Genomic DNA, 25,870 nt, shown 5'->3' with positions numbered 1-25,870 from the left:
TCTACAACAGATTTGAAATAGTCCACTTGTAAAAATCACAAAGCTTGAAGCCTACTCAGCAGAGCTGATTCCTCATCTGCACTGATCATCAGCAACTGGCCTCTCTCCTACTTCAGGGTCTCATCTGTGTACACTGGATTAAGGCCTCCTAACTTCTTAAGAAAAGTAGTGTTATAAGCTCACAGTTCTGGCAAGGTTTCCTTAGCAGATGGGTTGAAAAGCAAAACTTTGTTGCCATGACCAACGAATGCAGAGCCCAAGGTTGTTTGTGGTGCTAGCTTTGCTCCACTCTCTAATAACTTCTGTCCAGATCAGTGCTGGCAACCAGAATTCCAGGTTAACGCTTGTTTCATTTTTCAGGTTTTGCATTTCAAGAATGGGGAGCTGTTATTGGAAACTCTGCCATGGCTGTCAGTAACAGCCTCGGAAAACAGTTTGTCTTATTTCTGAGGGAGAAGTTTCCAACCCAGCTTTGGAGTATGCAAATAGTTGAATGACTTGTTGTACAATTGGAAATAAAAATCAATACATTTGCTCTGATTAATGTCTTAACTTATATTTGGCTAAAGAGTTCTTTTCTTGATACCTTCTTTAAAAAATAGGACCCATAAGCAGAAAGGTGATCTCCTAAAGTGTTGTAACCTTTTAAGTCCACTTGTTGCCACACAACAATAGCATGCCAATATCACATCCAAAGATACAGAATCTTACAGAGATACACACAAATATATACCTATACATATCTATGTATGTATATCTATCTACCTATACATATCTATGCATATCTATACAAATACACACAAGAAAGTTTGGGGTTCCTGATGAGAGTTCTACACGGGTAATGAACAGAGGACTGGTTTGATGTGTCATACAACTGTGGGGACCATGAACGTATGTTCTGAGCTTTGATTTACTGTCCTGGTTTGTAACTGCCTGCCTTCCCTTTGGGGGGAACACAGGCCTCTATTTTGCACGGTCTGTTTTGTTTTACTTGGCAGTGTAGACTAGGGGCAGAAGAGTTTTTGGAGCCAAACAGCTCGATGCAGATTCAGTTCCTTTAGTGGTGCCTAAAACTCAGGAGCTGGACTCCACGGTGCCACTTTCTCTGCTCAGCACACAGGAATTTGCTGGATGCATCCATGAATGCAGAACCCACTGGAATCACGACATTTGTTCCAAAGGATCCAGCTAGTGCCAGGGAAGTAGAAGTTATGACTGTGTAACAACCACACTGTGAGGAGGAACAAGACTGAAAAGCACTTTCCGTAAAGGGAAGGATTTGAACTGGTGTTGGAGATGTGCAAGGCTCTGTTATTCTCCCTCCTTAAGTTGTTGACAGGACACAGTCCCCTCTCTTACCTGCCATTGAAAGGTCCTTCTAGTTACACTTATGGCAGTGTAACTTTGTACCAACATCAGCCGTGCACTGTAAGGCTGCTGAGGTTTCCAAAATCCACCTTTTTTATTTCTGCTAGTTCTGCTTCGTATCCTTCAAGCCAGTACACAAGAACAAAGCTTCAGCAAAGCCTACCTAACATTTTCTTTTGCTTCTGACATCATTAGCCAACGTAAACCAAACCATTAACAGGCATCTAAAAATATTTCTGGAAGTTTTCACGTGCTCGGTGAGGATTCCAAAGTTTTCTTTGAGGGAGACTCAGGGAGACTCTAGAAGAAGATTTTTGGTCCAGGAAACAAAAAAATAAATAACGCAGCTGAAGCCCAGGCACCGTTGTATGAAGCAGATTGATTAACCTTAGTGCTGCTGCGTTCCCACTGGAATACCCACTGGAATGACACTGGAATGCCGCCGGATTTCCTACTGGCCGCCCGGAAGCGGCTCCTCCCGTGACTCCCAGCGCGGCAGGACCGCCTCCCGCTTCCAGCCGGCACATCCTGCCTGGCCTCGCCTCCCCTGCTCGCCCCGATCCATCCCGGCCCGCCCCGATCCCACGCGATCCTCCCTCCTGCCCGGGTGAGTGCGGGGCCGCGGGACGGGAAGGGGCTGGATGGAGGCGGCGGGAGCCGGGAGGGGGGAGCGGGGACACCGCGTGTCCTCGGAGCCGCTGTGCCCGGCGGTATTCCCGCTGTGCCCGGCGGTATTCCCGCTGTGCCCGGCGGTATTCCCCCTGTGCCCGGCGGTATTCCCGCTGTGCCCGGCGGTATTCCCGCTGTGCCCGGCGGTATTCCCGGTCTGCACGGCGGTATTCCCGCTGTGCCCGGCGGTATTCCCGCTGCGCCCGGCGGTATTCCCGCTATACCCGGCGGTATTCCCGCTGTGCCCGGCGGTGTTCCCGCTGTGCCCGGCGGTATTCCCGCTGTGCCCGGCGGTGTTCCCGCTGTGCCCGGCGGTATTCCCGCTGTGCCCGGCGGTGTTCCCGCTGTGCCCGGCGCTATTCCCGCTGTGCCCGGCGGTATTCCCGCCGTGCCCGGCGCTATTCCCGCCGTGCCCGGCGGTATTCCCGCTGTGCCCGGCGCTATTCCCGCCGCGCCCGGCGGTATTCCCGCTGTGCCCGGCGGTATTCCCGCCGCTTCCCAGGGAGCTGCCGTGGTGTGGGAGGGAACAGCCCTGGCGGGGAGCAGCTGCTCCCGTGTGGGGTTCTGCGCTGGGGTTTGTCCTCCAGCCCGGCACGGAAGGAATTGGGGGTGCTGGTGGATGGAAAGTTGGGGCTGAGCTGGCGCTGAGCTCCCAGCCCAGAAATCCGGGCGTATCCTGCATCCCATTCAGCGGGCCGTGGGTGAGGGAGGGGGTTCTGCCCCTCTGCCGTGCTCTGGTGATTCTCCACCTGGAGCGCTGCATCCAGCTCTGGAGCTCCCAGCGTGAGAAGGGCACAGACCTGTTGGATCAAGTCCAGGGAAGGCCAGGAAGATGATGAGAGGGATGGAGCAGCTGCGGAGACAGGCTGGGAGAGTTGGGATGGTTCAATCTGGAGAAGTCTCTGTGGAGACCTCCTTGCAGCCTGTCAGGACTTAAGTGATGCAAGAAAGATGGAGAGGGACTTTTTATGAGGGCCTGTAGCTGCAGGACAAGGGGCAATGGGTTTAAGCTGAACGGTTTAGGTTTAGACTAAATGTAAAGGAGAATTTTGTTCTGCTGGAGGGTGGTGAGGCATTGGCTCAGGTTGCCCCGAGAAGCTGTGGATGCCCCATCCCTGGCAGTGCTCAAGGCCTGGTTGGATCCTGTTGGATGGGGTTTTGAGCAACTAGATCTTGTGGAAGGTATCCCTGCCCATGGCAGGGGGCTCGGAACAGCTGTAATAACCAGCAGAACGCTACAGAACAGCACGTGTTGTAAATGAAGCTGTGTTCTATGAATAGTAAATATCTGAATGTAACTTCTTTAAATCAGTGTGAATGAGCTGAGAGGTTGGTACAATGGATTTCGGTCTGGAATTCAAAACTATTAATCCAGGCTTGGTTGCATTTGTGTTGCTGTCATTTGGGGATGTCAGCTTTAGATCTTGGTGCCTTCAGCAGCATCTTCAGATCTTGCTGTCAGTCAGGGACTGATTTGCAGTCTTTAATTTTTTACGCATTCCCTTGCCTCGTGCTGCAGTTGGGAATGTTCATTCTCTCAGGAAGGAGGTGATGTGAATTCCCTCCTGCAGGGCTGAGGTGACCCTCGGTTACTGTTGAGGGACAGGCTGTGCAGGAGCTGCTGATGAAACACTGCCCAGGAGTTAGTGGGCCAGCACGGGTGTCCTGCTGCACAGAAGAACTTAGTGCTGCATGTAAATACCAGAACTGGAGTTTAAGTTTCAAAATACGGGATCTGTGTAAATAAAAGTATCTCAACGAATTGATAGCATTTCCTATCAAATGGGTGTAGGGAGTAGAGCTGTCATTTTTACTTAGAAATTATGGCATCAGCACGTTCAAACTTCTCAGGTGTTGGCTTTCCAGACTTGCACAGTTACCTACCGTTACTTGATTTTCCCCTTAACTTTCCTGAGAATTTGGCAGCCAAACCATTTGTAGATCAACTTCTTTATTTTGGCATAATGGTACACAATCATACTATCTGCCTGGGAAAAACCAAGTAAATGACTTCCAGCTTTAAAATTAAATGTCTGTGCTTGTATGAAAGAATTCTTTTTGTTCTACATAAACAAAGTTTGACAGCTCGACAGGACTGAAAGCAGAATCTTGGCCTTTTAGTTCTTAAACTGGTCAATTTTAACAGTTTTAAACTTGTAAATGTAGTAATTACAGAGCATCAACAGGAAGGCCTAACAATGTTCCCTGTCTTCTGTAAGCTGTTGATGCTTTGGAGCAAATAGTGAGGCTCTGAAACCAGAGCTGTTCCCGGGATACTCTGATATCCCACTGGGTAGGGCAAGAGTTGTTGCTCTGGGCCCGTGAGCTCTTGAGGTTGTGTTGCTGGTTGATTGTTTTGGTCCTCTCTCCTCTTGAACAGGAACCATGCCCAAGAAAGGAGGGAAGCATGCTGAGATGGGAAAAGAAACACAGGCACAGTGTAAACGAGCAAAGCTGGAAGCAGCTTGTTCTCCCTCAGTCCTGAGTTTTGAGAACCCAGACAGCCTCTTCGGGAGCTTGATCTCCCCCATCAAAGAAGAGGTGTTTTTCAAGGAGTACTGGGAGCAAAAGCCACTGCTCGTCCAGAGCAATGATCCCCTGGTGGCTGCTTACTGCCTGTCCCTGTTCCAGCTGTCAGACTTGAAGGAGCTGTGCAGCCAGGGCCTGTGCTATGGGCGAGATGTGAATATCTGCAGTGTGTGAATGGAAAGAAGAAGGTTTTAAATAAAGAAGGCAAAGTGAATTACATGCAGCTGAAGAAGGATTCTGACCAGAAAAAGGCAACAATGCAGTTTCATCAGCCTCAGAGATTTAAGGTGGGATTGTTTCACTGGATATAATTGATGCTGGCTTAATAATGTGGTGTGTTTTGCTTGAGTTGCACTAGACATGGCTTCATCTCTGTCCCCAGGGGAAGTGGTTGACATTGATGACCTGCTGAAATCTTTACATGAGCTGTATTAAAACACAGTTTATACTTTTGCACTGTCCATCATGTTTCACTGCTCTGCAGTAAGAACAAAATCTGATTCATGCTATAATATGTATAATAATATATTCTTTTTAAAATTTTGCTCTGTCACATAAAAGTTTGGAAAAAAAACCAAATGCACAAAATTGATGATTAGGCATCTGTGCTTAAATTATGCCTTCTGCCCCACTGTTTCCTTGTGCAAACTTTGTGGCTTTTGAGCCACTTCCCTTTAATGGAGGGTAAGGTGTGAAACCATGTGAAATATTTCCAGTGTTCTTGCCAGTGAATTGCACCATGGAAAGGTACCAGCCCATTTTAGCTGAGTGTTCTCAGTCCTTGAGTTTGAGAACGAGGCAGTGGTGCTGCACAGTTGTGTAAAGGACTTGGATTCTTGGAGGTGCTTTGATTCAGGTAGTCTTGAAGGTGTCAACACAATTTAATTGTGAGGTGGACCCAAATAAGATGCCAAATACAAGCTGAGTCCCAGGTATAGTGTTCCTGGCTGCTGTCAGCTTTAATGGCCAAGCTGCACTTGTGTGGATCTGGTACTTGGCACGTTCTGCTGTTTCCCTTCGTTGCCTTGTCTGTCACATGTGGGGTGTGGATGAGTCAAGTTTGGTTTTGAATATTCCCAAATGATTGGAGTAACTGGTGAAAGGTCTCTAACCTTTGTATGTTCTCTCTGGTGAGAGAAGGCAGGTCCTGCATGTGCTTCTTGTCTTATGGTGTTTTGCTGTTTGTGGGATTATTTTCCTCTGTTCAGCCTTGTCTGTCTGGTTGTGCAGCCTAAAGATGGCACAGGGAAGAGAACAAACCCAGGTTGGGGCACCAGACTTTTTGGCTTAGCAATGACTCTCATGGCAGATCCCCTTTGCATCTCCAGTGCTCTCCTTCAGGAGAAACACTGGTACAGAGCACCTTCCTTCCCAGCCTCTGTGTCCCTGATGTGATCATTCTTCCCAAGCCATGGGGAGGATGTGGGCTGGGCTTGGCTGAGCTCTTCAGCAAGTAACAGCATCTTTTTTTTTTACAGGAGGAGCTGTGGAAGATTCAGGAGAAGCTGGAGTGCTACTTTGGGTGTCTGGTGGGGTCCAATGTTTACATCACTCCCCAGGGATCCCAGGGCCTTCCTCCTCACTATGATGATGTTGAGGTAGGACAGCACAACCTTGCCTGTGAAACTGTGCATGGGCTTTTGCTGATGGCAGTGTTTGCTGTTGTGTGTGTGCTTCTAACCCTCCCCCCACTAAACATTATAGGAAAATGTTTTTTTTTTTATTTGTGTTTCCTTGTAGTCGTTTTTCTTACATATTTTTGCTGAAAATTTACTAATAGTAATATCTAATCATAATATCATGTAAACTGGGTTTTCCAGACCTGGTATTTCCATTAGATAAAAAGAGAAGTTTGTTTTCACAGCTGCAGAAGCTTTCTAGCACCTGTTTTTTCATTTTCACTTCATTCAGGCCCCAAGAATTTACAAGTCCTTTTTCCTTTACTAAGTACTTGCTCTTTCTTCAGCTGGACTGTAACAGCAGACTGGTTGTGCTTGTTGGTCCTGCTGTTTTTAAGAAGTTTCTGATATGATGAATTCCTGTGGTCCAAATGCATTTTAAATCAGCTTCTAAAAGAAACATACAAATATACACTGCGTTATAAAGAAAAAATTGGACTATCCCACTTAAACCAAATCAAAAAATCCAATCCTTATAGGTATATTTTGCTTTTTAATATTTTCGTTTCCATTCAATACACCTGGGGTTTCATTTTCCTTATGCTTGTTATTCAGCAGCCTCACATCCAGCATTTCTAACTCCTGCCATCTACCCCCATTGGGCACCCTATAGAGGTTTCTGATGCTCTGTTGGGGATAAGCCTCTTTCACCTGAAATTTTGGATATTTGTGTGGCAGATGTTCCTTTTGGGTTAGTTCTCTAGCACTTACTTAAGTGACTGGAGAGAAACAGAGATTTCCAAATGCCTGCCTTAGGATAAAACAGATCCCACTTCACAACTCCTCTGTCTGTTGTCTCTAAATAGAGACAGAAAAAATTAGTTCACATTTAAATTTCTCTGAATTGTAGCTATCTAAAAATTAATGTGAAAGGAATTACTTCCTTATGGATTTGGATTTATGGTCTTTTGCAGGTGTTTATCCTTCAGCTGGAAGGCGAGAAACACTGGCGGCTCCATAAACCAAGGGTGCCTTTAGCTCGGGAATATGATGTGGAATCAGAAGATAGGATTGGGAATCCCACACGTGAGTTCATATTAAAGGTATGAGAATTTCATTGCCTTAGGTGGTCTGGGCTGTGATTGCCAGAAAAGTTAAAAGTGGTCCATTTCTTGAAGGCAGTGATTGTGGCTGTGAAACTGAGGGGAGGGTTTGCACACTGCGAGCACGAGAAATTTGGGTGATAGTTGTCTGTATCCTTTTTTAAAGGTATCCTTTGCTTCTAGTATTTAAATAACGGGCCAAAACCCCCAGTTATTTCTGTAAATTGACTAGTACTCTCCAGGTTGGGCACCCTGACTCCTAGGTCATGTTTGTGGAGTTGTGTGCAGAAAAAACACTGGGTTTGTGTATGGTTATAAAACATTTTTATGCTTTTACATGCTGCCTGTAATCCCTCAGGCTAATCCTTCTGTGCACTGAGACTTACTGCTGCACTGAACATTGTCACTGTTCTGGTGAATGAGATTTAAATATTTATCCTTGGCTGATAAAGAAAAGCATGAACCAAACCCCATATAAACTTGCTGTATTAATTGCTCTTCCTTTTTCCAAACGTGAAATTCAAGTGTTTGGTTGGTGGTTGATTTTTGGAATAAAAGGAACATTTCATGAAGATTACTGAGTGTCAGCAGGGAATCTGGTGCTTGTCCTGTTCTGTTTTACCTGCTTTTGAAGTGTTGCTTGTCCAGCTGGTGGTGCTGCTCCATGTTGGAATCCTCAGGAGTTTCTCTGCCTTTTGGCCTGTTATGGAGCCTCTCTCTGCTCTTCTCAGTGTCCAGAGCTGCATTTGGGTGTAGATGTTTTAGGAATAGTGTGACATGTTGGATGGTGTAGGTGTTTTAGGAATAGTGTGACCCATTGGATGGGATGCTGACATCATGAGCTGTGTTGGAATATTCAGTCGTCATCGTGTACTGGGTGATGCAAAGTCTAGTAAACTACAGTTCCCTTTTTCATTTCTGGAATATTTTGGACCAGACTTCAGTGCCTTTCATTTTTATGGAATAATGATGGGCTTAAAAGTTATCCAAGTTTTTAATTTATTTTTCTTCTGTTTGCTGTTGTTCACTTCCTGTGACCCATTTCTTCTGGGTGGCTGGTGTCAAAGTTTGGTTGTCTCTTTGTGGCTGCCTCTGAGGGGGATGCTGTTGTTTGACTCTATTTCCTCCCTAAACATCCTTCTAGAATATTTCCTTTCTCCATCTTTCAAATGAAGAGAATTCAGAACACTCTTGGTTGGTGTAGTCCCCACTCTGGTAAGGAAGGCAGTTTTCTTTGACTGTGCTGTCCAACTCTGTAGGTGTTTACAGGACAAGCCATAAGTAAACTTTTATTTCCTTCTTGGAGGCAATTTTATGTGCTTTACACCTTTCTTGTCTTGACTTTCCTTATCTAGTTTTTTTTCAGTGTGGAGTTTTAATTTACATAGGTGAGAAGAAAGATAGGGAGGAGGAGGAGGAAGGTTGTACCTGGTTTTTAAGTGCTTTAACTGAAAATCTCAGACAACAGTATTGTAACAGATTACCATTTTTACAGAATATTTGGCTTTTCTCGTGGAATACTAGCCTTTTCTTTTGATGTGATCTGACCAAATCCCCATTTCACTGCTCCTCTGCCAGCCCACTGTGTTGCCAGCAGGTCCATCTCAGCTGCTTCTTTGTCCTCTTCCTGCAGCTCAGTGGGAGTCTGTGTGTTCTGTGATGTTAAAAAGCTTGTTTCACGTTTTCAGCAAATATTGACAGCAGGTTGGAAAGTTTAAGGTTCTGAACTTCTGGCTTAGTGTTCTTTATGTTATTAAAGTGTACATTGCAGGACTGCTCCATTTTGTGATTCTAAAGGATATATATTGTCAGACTGTCTGCTCAGAGAGTATTTTCTCTGACTGCAGTAAGGTTTGACCTGGTGCCCTAAATATATCAATTTTCTTGCAGCCAGGTGACTTCCTGTACTTCCCAAGAGGGATCATCCACCAAGCTGACACTCCTCTTGGGACCTCCCATTCCACACACGTGACCATCAGTACCTACCAAAACAAGTAATTATTCTTTATCTTTTGTTTTGTGTGGCTTTCCTCTGCCAGTGATGTGTGTGAGTAGTACAGACCTGAGATGTGGTGAAGTTTTGGGGCTTGGGGGAAGGAGGGGAGTAAGAAGACTGTTGTTGTTTGAAGCAGCCTGTTTGAGAGGTTTTCATGCAGCAAGCTTGATTGCTTTTTAATTGCTTATTTTATTATTTACCAGCTGTAGGCTTTAATGTGGAAAATGCTACAACTGCAAACTCACTTCTATATTTAAAAAAATCTCTCATCAGTGGCTGAAGTTACTGTTCATTTCATAGCTCAGATAAAGAGTCATGAGTTACTCCTTTCATCATGTTTTCTCCTGTATTTGATAGTCACCTGCACTAATCTTCTGACAGATTTGCTGCCAATTCTTCCTTGCAAACATTTTCTGCTTATCTGTGTTTTTTTTTATCTCCTACCCCATGTATGCAAGTCAGATTTCTTATGACACACTCCCAGTCCTTGTGCCCACACTGTTATCACACAGGGAAATGTTCTTGCCAACCTAATCAGCCTCCCAGATGCTGGGTTTGGAGCCATTGGTCTGAGTTAGGAATTAGGAAGGGCAGAACAAGTTTGGGCATATTCTAGATAACTGTGAGATGAATCTCTGACCACCAGCTGTGCCATTCTGGAAGCCAGGACGGGCTGGTAACTCTTCATCTGGCCACTCCTCCAACATGGAGAGAGGGTTAAGAGGAAGCTGCTCAAAGGTGTCAGTCTTCTTAAAAGTTGGGTTCAGATTATTTCAATTTACACATGTGTTCTTTTATTCAGAAGGTAAAAAAAAACTAACCCCAAAAAACAGGAGAGGAAAAGGAAAAGCTGCTCTTCTTCCAAGGTTAAAAAGTGGAGTCATGCCCCGTTAAGGCTGTTGGTAATGAAGTGCTGACATCCTGCCTCTGCACCTCCTGTCAGCAAGTGCAGGGAAAACAAGCAGGAGTCCTGGTGCAGGCTGCTGTTCTGACTTGTAGATGGAAGTATGATCTGGAAGCATTTCCTTGGCAAATTGAAGAGAAATCCTTGAAAGCAGCTGTGGAGGAAGTGCTGGTGGAGGTGGCACTTCCAGGTATTTTCAGGTTTGTCTGGGCCAGATCCCAGCAGGAGAGAAGTGTGCACATGCGGGATAAGCAGGGCAGTTTGGAAAAGCAGTCCCTTCACAGCCCGGCTCCCCCCAGCTCCCTTTGGGGGTGACCCCCCGCCCCTCGCGCTCCCTTTGGGGTCCCCCCCGCTCTTTCCCCCCCGCCGCTTTCCCGCCGTGCCCGCCCCGCTCACCCGACAGGGCGGGGCCGGCAGGGACGGGGCGGGGACGGGCCGAGCGCTGATTGGCTGCGGCGGGGGCTCGAGAGGCGGGGCGTGCGCAGAGCGCCATGTTGTCTGCGGGGCAGCGGTAGCGGCGGCGGCGGTGAGGGTGCTCTCGGAGAGCGCGATTCTGGGGATCCGCTCGGGGCTGCGGGGAGCGCGGCTGTGGGTGGAAAGGCTGGAGGGCTCGGGAGGGTTTAGCCGAGGGGTTCGGGGGTTCCCGAGGGTCAGAGCGCGGGGCCTGGAACCCGCGTGGGGAGGGTGGGGCTGTCCCAGCGCCCTGGCTGCACTGCGCAGGCGCGCCGGCGTTACCCGCCGGCATTACCCGGAAGTCGCCATTACCCCTCCCGCCACAGCGCCCCCTGCCGGCCCGGCGGACCGACCCCAGGGAAAGGGGATCCCAATGCCCCCCCCCGAACCCCAGAGACCCCCAACACGGAGCACACAGAGACCCCAAAGGGACTGGGGCCCGGGGGTTCCCTAAAGCCCAGCAGTGGGGTTCAGGGGATCTCCCAGCCCCCAGGGAAGGAGTCGTGGGGGTGCCCCCCAAAGTCCGGGGGGGAGATGTACCACATCTGGGTAAGGGGCTCCCAGTGCCCCTCAGTACGGCCCAGTAACCCCCTCAAAGACCAGCCAGTGTGTCCCAGTGACCTCCCACTGCCCCCCAGGATGGCCCAGTGATGTTCCAGTGAGCACCCAGTAACCCCCAGTATGGCCCAGTAACCTGCCAGTGTCTCTCCCTGTGTTCTGCTAATCCCCCAGTAACTCCCCAGTCCCTCCCAGTGCCCTCCCAGGATCCCTCAGTAACCCTCTAGTCCCTCCCAGTGCCCTCTGGTTCCCCCTAGTGTGTCCCAGTATCCTCCAGTAATCACCCAGTGCCCCCCAAAGCCCCCCGACTGTCCCCAACGTGTCCCCAGATGCCCTTGGCCTTTCTGTGAGCATGTGGGGGGGCATTTTTGGGGTCAAAGGGTCCAGGGGGGGCTCCTGGGGTGAGATGGAGGGTTGGGGACATCAGGGATGGGGCTTGGGGCCAGTGGAATTGGGGGTGTCAAGGGGGGAATAATGGCAATGGGGAGGCCCTGGGGACATTGGAGACACCAGGCTTGTCTTGGAATGTCAAGGGGGGGAATTAGGAACACCAAGAGGGTCTTGAGGACACCGGGGAGGTCTCAGGACTCAGCTGCTCTTGGTGCAGCCCCTCATCTCCCCCCCAGACCTCTTTAACCTCCCCATATGTCCCTTAACCTTCATTTTTCCTTTAGTCCCCTCCCCCCACAGATCCCTTTGATGCCCCAATGCCCCCAAAACCTGTTTTAACTCCCCCAAATACACCCAAAGACCCCTAAACGCCACCAAATCCCCATCCAAACCCCCAGATCCCTTGAAATCTCCCCCAGCCCCCCCCTCAAATCCATTCCAAACTCCCCAAAGAGGGATCGCCTGGCACCCTGGGACAGGAACACAGTGGGCTGTACTGGGGGCACTGGGCTGTACTGGGAGTGCACTGAGGGGGCTCAGGTGTCCCAGGACAACGTGGCCCAGCTCCAGGAGAGCTCTGGGGAGCAGTGAGGAGGTACTGGTCTGTCCTGGTCTGTACTGGTCTGTACCCCCAATCCCCAAAGCCCCTCCCCAGCTCCCCCAGGACCCTCCTGGACCCCAAAGCCCCCCAGGCCCCTCCAGGCCCCTGACTTGGTCCTGCTGCCCCTTGAACATCTGCAGCTGCTGCAGAACCAGGCATTTCATCAGCAAATGTGCAGGTGACCCCAAGCTGGGGGTGTGTTGATGTGCTGGAAGGCAGGAGGGCTCTGCAGAGGGACCTGGCCAAGCTGGATCCATGGGCTGATTGCAAGGGGATGAGGTTCCAGCAGGCCAAGGGCCGGGTCCTGCCCTTTGGCCACAAGAAGCCCCGTCAGCCCCCCGGGCTGGGGCCAGAGTGTCTGGAGAGCAGGCAGGCAGAAAGGGAGCTGGGAGTGTGGATGGACAGGAAGCTGAACAGGAGGCAGAGTGTGGCCAGGTGGCCAAGAGGACCAATGGCTGGTGTCCTGTGTGAGGAAGAGTGTGTCAGCAGGAGCAGGGAAGTGATTGTTGGGCTGGAGTGAGCGCTGGTGAGGCCACCCCTGGAGTGCTGTGTCCAGCTCTGGGCCCCTGAGTTGGGGAAGGCCCTGGAGGGGCTGGAGCAGGTGCAGAGAAGAGCAGCGAGGCTGGGGAAGGGAGTGGAGCACAAGTGGTGTGAGGAGAGGCTGAGGGAGCTGGGGGTGTTGAGGCTGGAGAAGAGGAGGCTCAGGGGAGACCTCCTGACTGTCTGCAAGTCCCTGCCAGGAGGTTGGAGCCAGGTGGGGGTGGGGCTGTTGTGCCAGGAAGCAGCAGTAGGACAAGAGGGCTGGGTCTTGAGCTGTGCCAGGGGAGGTTTAGGTTGGATATTAGGAAGCAGTTTTTTTGCTGAGAGAGTAATGAGGCCTTGGAATGGGCTGGGCAGGGAGGGGGTGGAGTCAGCGTCCCTGGAGGTGTTGAAGGTGAGAGTGGATGTGGCATCAGTGCCATGGTCTGGGAAGCACGGCGGGGTTGGATCCAGGGTTGGACTTCATGATCTCGGAGGTCTTTTCCAACGTGGCTGATTCTGTGATTCTGTGATTCCCATTCCTATGGCAGCACATGCTTGAGGCTCTATCCCCAGGGTGATAGAGATGTCTGTCCATATCTATCTCCAAGGTTAGTCTGTAAATGTGTGGTGTTAGCAAAGCAGGCTGAGTTCTGGGCTGGTTGTAGAAGGAGAAAGAAGCCCAGAGGCCAGTGCAAGCAGGCAGCCCTGAGCTTGCACCTGATGTCCCCTCCCTGCAGGTTCCTGTCCTTGAGCCCAGGCCCTGAGGTGAGGCTGAGAAGTGGCGCGGAGGTGAGCCCAGAGCTGTCCCTGAGGTGAGGCTGAGAATAAGTGCAAGGCAGAGGTGCTGCTGAGGAAGGAGAGCCCAGTGGTGGGGAAGAAGACAAAGCTGTGAGTGCCCATCCCCTTGAAGGTGCTGTGTCCATCCCCTGTGTGCCAGGTGAGCTGGGGCTTTGCTGCAGAGCTGCGGGCGCTGATTTGAGCGTCTCCAAGTGCTGAGATGGTGGGCACCCAGGAACACAAACTGTGCCTGGCCACGGAGCCTGCAAGGAGGAGCAGAGACAGCGGTGTCAGTGTGTGGGGCCAGGTTGTCCCTGTGCCTTCCCCTGCAGGCCCTGGCTGTCCCTGCTGGGCCCCTGTCCATCCCCATCAGGTCCCTGCCCGTCCCCCCCGGGCTGAGCTCCCCCCAGGAAGTGCCGTGGAGCTGAAGCTGCTGCCATCCCCCCCCTGCAGCCGCTGCCCCAGCCAAGGGAGCAGCAAAGGCAGGGCCAGGAGCAGAGGCAGCAGCAGGGGAGCCCTGGGGGGCCGGGAAGGTCTTGTGTGGGTCAGGAAAGAGGCGCTGGGCACGAGGCCGGGGCTGTGCTGAGCAGGCCCAGCCCTCACATCCCCCCAGCCAACGCCGGCTGCCCGGGGGGCTTGGGAGGGACCCCCAGCCCGTGTGCCCCACACTGAGCTGGCAGAGAGAGAGCCAAGGGACAGGGCCACGGGCAGGGCCACGGGTGAGGGACAGGCAGGGCCATTGCAGGGCCACGGTGAGGGCACAGCCTGTGGCAGCAGAGCTGCCCAGGGCCGGGGGCAGCCGGGGGTGTTGGTACCAGGCAGTGCTGGGGCCGAGCAGAGCACGAGGCCTCTTGCAGACCCCTGGAGCAGCCTCCCACTTGCCAGCCTTGCCCTGGTGGGGTGACACTGTCCCCTCCCTACAGGACACATCCCCAGAACTCTTTGGGGGGCCTTTTGTGTCTATTCCTGGTTGCCAATTCCTGCTGGGGACCTGAGGGAGCCTCTGCAATCCCATCCATGGGGCACAATCTTCTCTCCAGAGCTTGACTCACTGCTGACTTTGCAGATAAATCTGTGCTGGCAGCCCGAGTGTGTCACGACTGCCCGCGCTCCCCCCAGCATATATGGGACAAGTTCCCACTTCCTGGGCATCCATGGGATGGGGGTCAATTGTTCTCCTGCTATTGCTTCTCCTCTTTTGGGGGCTCTTGGGGGTGGGCAGGAGGTGTTTTTTGGGGGTGCCAGGCTGGGTTGGCAGCAGAGCCCCAGCAGTGGGCGGGGGGATGCGGGTCTCCCCCAGTGGTGGGGTTTGGTGTTGCTGGGTCAGGCCCCGCCGGCTCCATTGTCAGCCCGGTGCTGCCAGGGGGGACACAGCGGGTTTGGGGCCCCCCGGGAGTGACGGGGGTGGGTGTGGAGCCCGGGAGCTGCCAAGTGTGGAGGGCGGAGCGGGGAGATTCCGGAGCTGGGGGACCCCCGGCAGCCTGGAGGGGGGAGCATGGAGAGGGAGGAGCCCCAGGACCCGAGGGAGCCTGAAAGGGGGGGTGAGGAGAAGGGGAAACTTGGACAGTGGGGACCCCTGGGATCCCTGGGACAACAAAGTGGAAACCGTGGAAAGGGAGAATGTCTGGGAATATGGCACCCCGAAGGTGAGAGTCAGAGGAGAAGGGAGTCTTGGGACACCCAACACCCCCAGAGGAGTCAGAGGGTCAGTCAGGGGAGACCCTCTGAACCCCAGAGGGAAGAGACCAGAGAGGAGGAATTTCTGGGAGAATTTTTTTGCGCTGCATGTTCATAGTTTGGAGTATTTTTTGGCTTAACTGTAACTTTTTGCAGTTTGGAGGGATTAAGGGTCTTCTTGATATTGTCTGAATCTTGGTGTTTTGGAGGTTTTTATGGACACAGGATGCCCGGTGAGTTCTAGAGATGGACTTGGGCAGGAGGAACCCCCAAGCCAACGCGCTCAGCCCTTGTTTTCCCCCCATCAGGATTTGTCCTTCCCAAAGCTTGGGCGGATGGAGGAGGAGGCTGCGAGGAAGAGGAAGATGCCTTGGGCCCCCCAGGCAGGTGAGGAGGAAGTCAGTGTCCCTTTGGGCGGGTGTTGTGCTGGCTCTGTCAGCCGAGCATGGCCCCGGCTGCAGGACAACCCCGCTGGCGCCGCCGTCCTGCCGGGGCCGGAGTTGGGGGGATGTCCTTGGCCTTCCCTGTGGGCCGGAGGCAAATCCCCTCCCTGTCCTTCTTGCTTCCTGCCCCAGGCCCCGAGCTGAGGACGGAGAGCCCGGAGGACAAATCCCCCCGTGAGACCCTGGTGGGAGAGGCCGTTTTGAAGGGCTCCCCGGCGCAGGAAGGCAGCGGGGAGGAAAAGGGCCGGAGATCCCCCCGCAGGAGGGGCTCCAAAGCCATCCCAGGGTGCTCTGAGGAGGAAAGAGCCAGCCTGTGCCGGGAAGGTGGCCGGAGCTTGAGGGGAAGCTCTGAGCTAGTGGTCCCTGAGCAGCCTCCCAGCAGGGAGAAGCCCTTCAGGTGCTTGGAATGTGGGAAGAGCTTCAGGAAGAGCTCCAGCCTCCTCAGCCACCAGCACATCCACACTGGGGAATGGCCCTACACATGTGGGGAATGTGGGAAGAGCTTCAGGAGCAACTCCAACCTGATCCAACACCAGCACATCCACACTGGGGAACGGCCTTACAAATGTGGGGAATGTGAGAAGAGCTTCAGGGACAGCTTCAGCCTCATCCAACACCTGCACATCCACACTGGGGAACGGCCCTATTTGTGTGCGGAATGTGGGAAGAGCTTCAGGGACAGCTCCAATCTCCACAACCACCAGCGCATCCACACTGGGGAACGGCCCTACATGTGTGGGCAATGTGGGAAGAGCTTCAGCAAGAGCTCCAGCCTCCACATCCACCTGCTCATCCACACTGGGGAACGGCCCTATATGTGCTTTGAATGTGGAAAGAGGTTTCCAACCAACGCGAATCTCCTGCAGCACGAGCGGACGCACACGGATGAGAGGCCCTTCCACTGCACCGACTGTGGGAAGGGCTTCAACCGAAAGTCCACCCTCGTCACCCACCGGCACATCCACACCGGGGAGAGGCCCTACAAGTGTGGGGAGTGTGGGAAGAGCTTCACCCAGAGCTCTAACTTGACCAGACACCAGCGGACCCACCAGTAAGGGAAGCCCTACCAGTGCCCCGACTGCAGGAAGAGCTTTGGCAGCTGCTTCCACCCCAAATGAAGCCCTTGATGGTGAGACAACCCCTGGAGTCCAGTGACTGTCACTCCATCCCTTTCCACCACAAAGGGCCAGTCCCCTTTAACAGGGGCAGCTTCTTCCAACAGAACCCTTCTTGGGGGGTGTGTGGAGATTCCTGCCTTGGCTGGGGACCCCCCAAGGTCACTGCTGGAGGTTGAGAGCAGAGATCTCCCCCTGAGCGTTGTTCTGGGGGAGTTCCATCCATCTCTAGTTAAGAATTATTGCTTTTGTTTCAGCTTTAGTAGAATTGCTTCTACAATTGCTTTAGTGTAGAGCACTGTCCTGTCTTATCCTGTACTCCTGGTAGTTTTAGTGTTTCTCTTGTGCAGTAAATAATTCTGATGAAGATCTTTTGTCTGATCATTTGTAACCCTGAATAATTCCTTTCTATCAATAAATCTGATTTGCCATCATTAAAACCTGGGGGACAAAAGTGGTTCAGTCACATCTCTGTAATTCCTCTAAACTGAAACTGTTGGCATAATCCAAGGCTGAGATTGGATCCAGCAGCCCCCAGCACCCTACAGGAAGTTGGGAGCTCAGGGGGGCCAAAATCTGGTGCCCAAAGACCCCCATGGGACTGTTGGACCCTCCAGACCATCCCCCCTTTTCCACCCTTCTCCCTGTTCCTCCCACTTTTCCATGGTCCCCTCAATCCCCGGCCCTCCCTGGATCACTGAGGGTCACAACCCCCATTTTCCCCACTCTCTCACCCCTTCCACATCATCCCCCCACTCCCCAGCCCCTTCATGCTCAGTTTGGGGGTCCCACCCTCCCCCTTCCCCACTCTTCTGACCTCTCCCACCCATTTCCCATCACGCCCCAAACCTCAGTGCCCCTCCCCCTCCACTTTTGGGGGCTCCCTCTGCCCTCCCACTCAGTTTCAGGTCCCACCACCCCTTTATCCCCTCTGACCCCCCTTTTCCCACTGACCGCCCCCTTCCCACCACCCGCTCACCCGAGAGCTCCTCGCCCGCAGCCGGGGGGGCTCCCAGCACCACCAGTGCCCAGAGAAGTCCCCCCAGAGAAGGGGTTGGGTGGGGTTCTGGGTGGGCTTTGAGTATGTTTGGGGGTCCTTGAGGGGCTTTGGGGAAGTGTAGGGTTCCCAGCACCTTTTGGGGTGAGCTGGGTGCCCATTGAGGGGCAGGTGCCCTCCTAAACCCCTCCAGAGTGGGGTGATATGGAGAAACACAGGGGGGTCTCCATTCCCGATCCATCACAAGGCCAGTTCTGCCCCCCCCAAACTCGGCTCCACCCCTTGGGATTCCCCCAAGCCCCTCCCCCACTGCCCCCCAATAACCAGGACTGAGGAGAACTGGGAAGCTTTACTGGGATCACTGGGAGCAGCTGGGTGGTGTCAGGATAAAAGCAGGTGAGGGGGGGACACACGACCTTCCCAAAATCCTCACAGGGATGAGGGAGGTCCAGGCTGGGCCTGAGGCCCCGGGGAGGGCCTTTGTTTCCATCAGGCCCTGCCACGTCCCAGACTCCCTTTGGTTCCATGAGGTGCTGCAGGGTCACAATGTCCCCTTTATTCCATGAGGTTCCGCCATGTCCCAGGGTTCCTTTGGTTCCACGGGATTCCACAGAGCCAAAACTCCCTCGTTGTTATCCTTCCAAAATTTGTGGGCCCATTCTATCCCTGCCTGGGATGGAGCCCCATTGTGTTTCTGCAGGAATGGATCCATGGCCATCCTGCCACTGCACCAATTTAATGCTGCACAAACGTCACTGCAGGCCTGACCCTGGATGCAGGAACAGTCTGGGAACTACAGGCCTGCTCCCATTCAGCAGAGCCAGTCGGGGTCCCAAAGAGCACAAGTGATTGACTGCAACCCCTGCAGTTCTCTGGCATTGCTGGGGACAAATGCATGAACTGCCAGGAGCTCTGCAGAGCCCTGACAGTGCCACTGCAATCCCAAGCTGCATTGCCCGGGTCAACCCTCAGCACAGCCAAGGCCACAACCCTTCCTGAAAGGTGTCCCTTCTGGGCAGGGCAGGGGGACAAACCCCTCCATCTGTCCCTCCACATGTTGTGTCCAATTCTTATCCCCCACTTAGGGACAAAGTCAGGCTACATTGGGTGTTTAGCTTGGCATTTCCTTCACTCTTTTGTGCTTCCAACACACACACCCCCCAGTCTGGGCAGAGTCTGGCCCCCCAGAGACCACAAGACCTGACTATTTGTGGCTCCTGCTGCAGGGATTGGAACTTGGGCCACAATCTGTGCCAGGAGCAGAGAGGTCCCTCCCCATAGAAACTTCTTGGCAATGGAGTTCTTAAGAAAACAGGATGGGCTGTGGAGATCAGTGTCAGGGCACGGCCTGGGAAGTGTCTTGAGCATCCTCCTGTTTACCATGACCAGCTTTTTCATCCCTTTTCTGTCTGTTTTCTCACACCTGTTCCTTCACGAACCACCATGATCCCACCATTTCCCTTCCTTTGGTTCTTCCCTAGAGATCCCATGACAAGTCTTGCACAATCCCCAAATGTGCTTTCTTGTTGCCCATAATAAAACTCACACCCCAAACAGAATCCCCCATCCTCAGCTTCAAGGTCATCCTGGGAGGCTCTGCCATTGACCCAGTTGGTGAAACTCTCACACAGAGATGTTGGAACTTTATTTGAATTGATTTTTTACCTTTTAGGTTTACAATGACTTCTCCAAAAACATGGTAATCCATGTCTTAGCAATAAAAATTCTTTGGAGAAGGAGTTTGGGACTCAAAGAATCACGAATGGTTTGGGTTGGAAGGGACATAAAAGCTCATGTGGTCCAAGTCCCTGGACATGGAGAGTGACATCTTCACTAATTGAGGCTGCTCAAAGTTCCTGACCTTGGACAAATCCAGGGAGGGGACATCCTCTTCTGTTGCAGTTCTTGCCAGCCCCATTGGTAAGTATTTCTTCATTTTATCTGATAGAAAGCTCCTCTATTTCAGTTTAAAATCATTGTCCCATGTTCTGCCACTACAGGTCTTGGTAAAACATATCCCTGTGGGTATCTTAGATCATGTTTTCATCTGTAAACACCTTGGAGAGAGCTCAGAGATGTCCAAGGAAGGGGTTTGGAGGTCTCAAATATATGACCACCCTACAGGGGCAAAGGAGTGGTAGGTTCAGTGGTGTGCAGACAGAGGACAGCAGAGAAGAACCCTGGGAGAGCTTGAAGAATCACTTCAGAGAGGGTGGATGCTTTTGTCGTAGCACAAAACAGCACAAGAAAGAAAGAATTAATGCCAAATGCAGCTGGCGAGGTACAAGGCTGGCAGAAGGAAAAAAGAATTTCACTCCGAGGTCAGTGTTGTGGTGCAATATGTCACAAAGAAGGAGTCTGGGTGAGCCCAAGGCTTTGTGTGTGCAGGAAGAGCCAGGGAGGACGCAGAGATGTCAGTGCAGGAAGGTGCCAGCCAGGTGGGGCAGCCGGGGGGATGACGACAGCCTGCAGGGAAAGGGGCAGGGCATGGACACTGTAGGACAGCCTGGGCTGGAGAGGAGACAGGGATGGGGAGAAGCTGAAAGGCCCTGACAGAGCCACCTTCTGCAGGCCTTTGGCCAGGGCTGCTGTCTGTGCCCCTGATGCCAGGAGGAGGGGAGTGGCCCTTGCAGCCCTGGGGCCTCATGGCCTCCCTGTCCCTGCTCAGCAGCCTGGCAGGTGCCACCCCATGGTCCTGCCCTTGGCATTGCACATCCCACATCCCAGTGCCCCGGGAAGAGCCCTGAGGAATGAGGCAGGGACAGGATCTGCCTTCCCAGGGGCTGGGGGTCAGGCCTTGGCCCTTTGGATTAATAAAATACATCCCGGTTTCCTCAGCATCAGAGCCACCTTTCCCTTGCTTGTCCATTCTTGTCATCGCTGCAATTTTCTGTTCCAACTGGAATCTGGGGACACTTTCACAGTCGTTTCCCTCATTGAGACCCAGTAACAGTACAAGAAACTTCAGTATTTCAAACTCATTTTGACTTCTTGAGAAGTTGTTTGAACTTACTCTCAGGGACTGAGTTTCACATAAACAACGCAAACCCCCTCTGGGAGTCATTAAATGCCTGGGGCTGTAGCTGTGCTGCTGAGCTGGGCTGGGCTCCTGGCACACAGGGAGCTCCTGACAACCAAGAAGAGCTTCAAAGAGACAGCTCTGCTGGTGAGCAGCTCCTCTGCACAGCCCAGCAGGGCTGAGGGCACTGCCTGCAGCACCCAGAGCACAGGAGAGAAGGCAGAGAGATGAGAGGCAGCCTGGGCTGGGAGGTGACTGAGCTCTCACTACGGGAGAAACCTTCCCAGGATTTGAAGGAAGAATTCTCTGGCTGTAGGAAAGTTCAACTTGCCTTCCTGGAGGCATCTCCTAAAGCTGGCACATCCCACAGCTTCTAGGATTTTTCAGCAGGACTCTCCCAGTTGCTGCAGTGCAGAGGAAGCGGCCATATGGCAGAGCAGGGCAGGAGCTGCAGGCAGCAAGGGCAGAGAGGAGAAGGGAGCAGGAGGTTCAAGGGATCCTGGGGTGGGAGGACAGGGCAGAGCTGCTCAGGGCAGGAACCTTGCCAGTCCTTTGCCATGGTCAGGCTGTGGCTGCAGAGCAGTGCAGGTGAGTTCCTGCAAGTGCCTCTCCCAGCTGCCAAATGCCCCCAGTGGCAGGAGCTGTCAGGATGGCTCTGCTGGATTTGCTGGGGTGCAGCAGGAGAAGCTGCTGCAGAGCAGGATTGGTGCTGCCCCATCAGAGGCCCAGGGCCAGAAGGTTCCCTGTGCCAGGGCTGGCTGTGGGGTGGGAAGGTGGGGGTGCAGCCAGGGGTGCCCAGGGCTGTGGTGCAGAGCAGGGTCCTGCCCCCAGGGCTCTGTGTGCTGGGGCAGGGACTCTGCTGCCTGCCAGGGTCAGCTCTCAGCCCGGCCAAGGAGCTGCCACGGGGATGGGGAAGAAGGGCTGTGGGGAAGGAACAGCTCCTGGGAGGGCAGAGCAGGGCAGAGTCCTTCTGATCTCCAAAGTGGGCTGCAGGGATGAGGGCTGGTCACAGCTCCAGATCAAAGCAGGAAATTTCCCAGAAGGTATTTGCAAGAGGCACAGACAGACAGCTGGTATTAAAGAGAATGCACCAGTTCTTTCAGTGTTATACTCTGGGTTGTCTGGGTGCTGACTGTGACAGGGAAATGAATCTCTGAGCACAGGAGGAGACACTGAAACTTGATTAGAGAGTGCTAAACCTGAGAGTATCAGACATCAAAACTGTCTAATAGATGCATCAGTGTCACTTTTCCAGCCTCCTCAGGGTTGCTCTGACATTGCCATCAGAGCCTGCCCAGGCAGAGATGCCCCTGGGCAGTGCCCTGTGCTGCTGGGAGGGCTCTGCAGGGCAGAGTTGAGCCTCCAGGGCTGGGATGGGCTCTGGCAGCACTGGCAGTGTCCAGCTCTGGGCCCAGGGAAGCAGCTGCTGGCAGGGACAGCTCCAGGCAGCAGAGCCCTGGACAGAGAGTGGGGGGCAAGTGCCTCCAAGGCCTGGGGGAGGGGGTGTTCAGGCAACTCTGCTGGGCACTGTGTGCTGGGCCATAGAAATGAGGATTCCTGCAGTGGAAAAAAACCTTCCCCAGATGTGATGGTAAAAATAGAAAACACAGGTACAATTATTCTAAGGACAGACTAAGCTTCTGCTCTGCAGCCCCAGCTCTTCTGAATCATGGGTGTAGAGAGGGAATTTTTGTATTCAAGATGTGTTACAACTGACATTCCTTGTGTGTCTGAGAGCTTTACCAAAAAAGTTTTATGTCACACCACAGCAGAGCAAAACAGACTCCTTGGCAGTGAATCTGGCGACATTTGACACATTGATTTCTTTTAGAAATGGAGTGGCTTTTTCACAGAGGTCTGTCTTAACTGTTCCCTGTCCTTTCCTTTTCTGAAACAGATCCTGTGCTAAGAAATAACAAATGTCCAACAGCAGCTCCCTCACCCAGTTCCTCCTCCTGGCATTCGCAGACAGGAGGGAGCTGCAGCTCCTGCACTTCTGGCTCTTCCTGGCCATCTCCCTGGCTGCCCTCCTGGCCAACGGCCTCATCCTCAGCGCTGTAGCCTGTGACCACCACCTGCACACCCCCATGGGCTTCTTCCTGCTCAACCTCTCCCTCACAGACCTGGGCTGCATCTGCACCACTGTCCCCAAAGCCATGCACAATTTCCTCTGGAACACCACAACCATCTCCTACATGGGATGTGCTGCACAGGCCTTTTTCTTTTATTTCTTCATGTCAGCAGAGTTTTCCCTCCTCATCATCATGTGCTACGACCGCTACGTTGCCATCTGCAAACCCCTGCACTACGGGACCCTCCTGGGCAGCAGAGCTTGTGCCCACATGGCAGCAGCTGCCTGGGCCACTGGCTTTCTCACTGCTCTGCTGCACACAGCCAGTACATTTTCCCTGCCCCTGTGCCAGGGCAATGCCCTGGGCCAGTTCTTCTGTGAAATCCCACACATCCTCAAGCTCTCCTGCTCACACTCAGGCTACCTCAGGGAAATTGGGCTCATTGGGGTTACTGTCTGTTTAGCGTTTGGTTGTTTCATTTTCATTGTTTTCTCCTATGTGCAGATCTTCAGGGCTGTGCTGAGGATCCCCTCTCAGCAGGGAGGGCACAAAGCCTTTTCCACGTGCCTCCCTCACCTGGCTGTGCTCTCCCTGTTTGTCAGCACTGCCACATTTTCCGACCTGAAGCCCCCCTCCATCTCCTCCCCATCCCTGGACCTGGTGGTGTCAGTTCTGTACTCGGTGGTGCCTCCAGCACTGAACCCCCTCATCTACAGCCTCAGGAACCAGGAACTTAAGGATGCCTTGAGGAAAATGATGACTGAATGCTTTTCAAGAGCAACAACCTGCCTTTTTTCTTCTGCGCAACACTCATTGTGTAACCCTTTACTGGCCCAGCCTGCTTTCTAAAGCTTTTGAGAGTGGTGGTGAGGGCCGTTTCCTACATTTTTTCCTCTTTTAATGTTGTTAACACAGAAATTTATTCTTCATCTCATACCTAATGCACTCTCTAATTCTTTGTTTTGACCCACAATTGTGTAAATGAGGAATAATTCTCTGTGTGCATTTAAACAAAGTAAAATTTCCTGCAGCAACTTCTTTGTCAGACCTCCTGCTTTTGTTGTTCTGTACATGAGGAATCACAATCTCTGAGTATAATAAAAGACTTGAATTCTTTTTTCCAGATTATCCCTCCAACAGCAGTGAGAGAAGCGACTCACTGGGGTACTTGAGGAACTGAGGGCTGGTTCAGATGTTCTGTGCTGGTGGCCAGTGGCAAATGGTCTCCAAGTCACCTGCCTGGGGCTCTGCAGCTTGTGAGGGCTCTGATGGCAGGTGAGGACTTGTCTGTAGGAACTCAGGAAGTGCAGGAGAGCACAGAGGATCTGCAGGGACAGCCCATCCCATCCAGTCAGCAGGGAATGGAGCCCTGGAGCAGAATCCTGCCCAGGGTGGAGTCACCAGAGATCAAGTACTAAATCTCCCTGTGAACTGGTAAAGGAGAGTTCTGCAACCCCAGGGGACGCAGCAGGAACAGAGAAAGGGCTCTGGCCAGTGACTCGTCTGACCCACAGTGAACTCCCCTTGTGCCTCCCCAGTTCAGGGAGGGCTGTACCAGAGCCAGGGGTGGGCTTTCCAGGAGGGTGTCCTGAAGAACTCTCCAGCCCACAGGCTGCATGGAGTGGAGCCCTGCCCTGCCCTTTGTGCCATTGGAAACAGCCCATGGTCCTGCCCAGCCTTGTTCTTGGCTACTGAGCCTTCCAGGACTATGGCAGAGGGTGGAGAGGAGTGATCCCCATCCTGCTGGGTCTGCTCCCCACCCTGACCAGCATGGCCAGTGCAGGCTCAGCCCAGGGTGCCACAGCCCCTCCCTGTGCAGAGCAGCACCTCCAGCTCAGGGCCCTGCAGGGATCCCAGGCTGGGATCTGCAACTGGCCAAGGCAGCCTGGACACACTGACCTGGGCAAAGGGATGTCCCTGCAGAAGAGCAAGGCAGCATTTCTGGGCCTGCAGAGAGGAATCCCTGACACAGAGAAACCTCTTTCTGCAGCCCCCCTGGGGACAGGCTGCTCTGTCCCTGGGCCAGGACTCTGGGCTGGGCTGGGCAGAGGGGCTGGCACTGAGGGGCACAGTCAGGCTGTGCTGGGCATCTCCTGGAGGTGACACCAGGGCTCCTGCAGTTTCCCTGACCTCCATTTCCTCCTGCCATGCTGAGTGTCCAGCCCCTGAGCTGATGGGGATGCTGAGACTCCTCTCTGTGCCCCAGGAGCTGCTGTGCCCTTCAGAGGGGCTGGGGCTGTGGCGGGAGTGCCCAGAGCTCTTCAGCACCCTGGGCTGGGCACTGCTGTGGGGCCAGACCAGACTGGGCTGCTCCACCCGTTGACCTCTATAATGAAACCACTTCTCATTTTCTCCTGAAGAACCATGAGAACGTGTGTTGTGTCCTGAGCACTAGACTGGAACTGTGGGATAACAGAAAAGTTTTTGGTGTCAGGGCTATTGAGAAGGCTGGGCATTGTCACTGGGAGACCTCTCCCAAACCCTTGGAAAGGCCAGAGCCAGCCCAGAGCTTCCTGGGGCCTTGGCAAAAACAGACACGGAACCAGTCTGCAAACAGGGCAGCAAAGAGGGTTGGGAGAGTTCCAGACTGCTCAGGCTCAGAAAGGAAGGGTACAGGGCAAGTCCTCTTGCAGCCATTGCCAGGCATGGGAAGGACAAGGCAGGGATTGCAGAACTCCGGTGGGAGGAAAAAGAAGGGGATGTTGTGTGCCCAGACTGTTTCAAGGCCTTTGACATGGTCTCCTGTGGTCTCCTTGGAGCCAGACTGGTGACAGCTGGACTGGACAAGTGAAACATGTCATGGCACAAATTCCTCTTGGCAGCAATTCCCAGGTGACATCCATCAGGGACCAGCTCTTGACCATTCCTATGGAACATCTTTATTATATCTCTGGATGATGGGATGAAATGCACTTTCCACTCCTTTGTGGATGATGCCAAGTTGCAGCGAGTCTGTGAGAAACCTCGTCCAGTTAATGGTGACTTGTACAAAAAATGTGGTCAAGATGACTGAGTTGGATAAACTTGTCCTGCCATCAGGTGCCCAGCAAGGCCCAAG

General features: G+C 52.8%; 3 protein-coding genes across 3 annotated transcripts in view; 2 read left to right on the top strand and 1 right to left on the bottom strand.

The window, feature by feature from the left end:
* The window catches only part of LOC135405272 (zinc finger protein 501-like), an 895,895-nt gene that overhangs the window by 815,332 nt on the left and 54,693 nt on the right, over positions 1-25,870 (bottom strand). The window lies entirely within an intron of this gene.
* On the top strand, positions 15,122-16,727 carry LOC135404559 (gastrula zinc finger protein XlCGF7.1-like). Its single transcript, XM_064639299.1, has 2 exons — positions 15,122-15,135; positions 15,764-16,727. The coding sequence occupies exons 1-2, from the start codon at positions 15,122-15,124 to the stop codon at positions 16,662-16,664; spliced, it is 915 nt and encodes a 304-aa protein (XP_064495369.1). The 3' UTR covers positions 16,665-16,727.
* On the top strand, positions 22,600-23,689 carry LOC135405377 (olfactory receptor 14J1-like). The gene has a single exon (XM_064640070.1). The coding sequence runs from the start codon at positions 22,660-22,662 to the stop codon at positions 23,659-23,661; it is 1,002 nt and encodes a 333-aa protein (XP_064496140.1). The 5' UTR covers positions 22,600-22,659; the 3' UTR covers positions 23,662-23,689.

Source organism: Pseudopipra pipra, chromosome W (genome assembly GCF_036250125.1).
Source record: "Pseudopipra pipra isolate bDixPip1 chromosome W, bDixPip1.hap1, whole genome shotgun sequence".
In the NCBI taxonomy this organism is placed as follows: domain Eukaryota; kingdom Metazoa; phylum Chordata; class Aves; order Passeriformes; family Pipridae; genus Pseudopipra; species Pseudopipra pipra.
This window is presented reverse-complemented; position numbering and strand designations above follow the sequence as displayed.

Excerpts from the sequence above, each read along its gene's own strand:
- LOC135405377 (XM_064640070.1), top strand. The coding sequence starts at position 22,660 with ATGTCCAACAGCAGCTCCCTCACCCAGTTCCTCCTCCTGGCATTCGCA.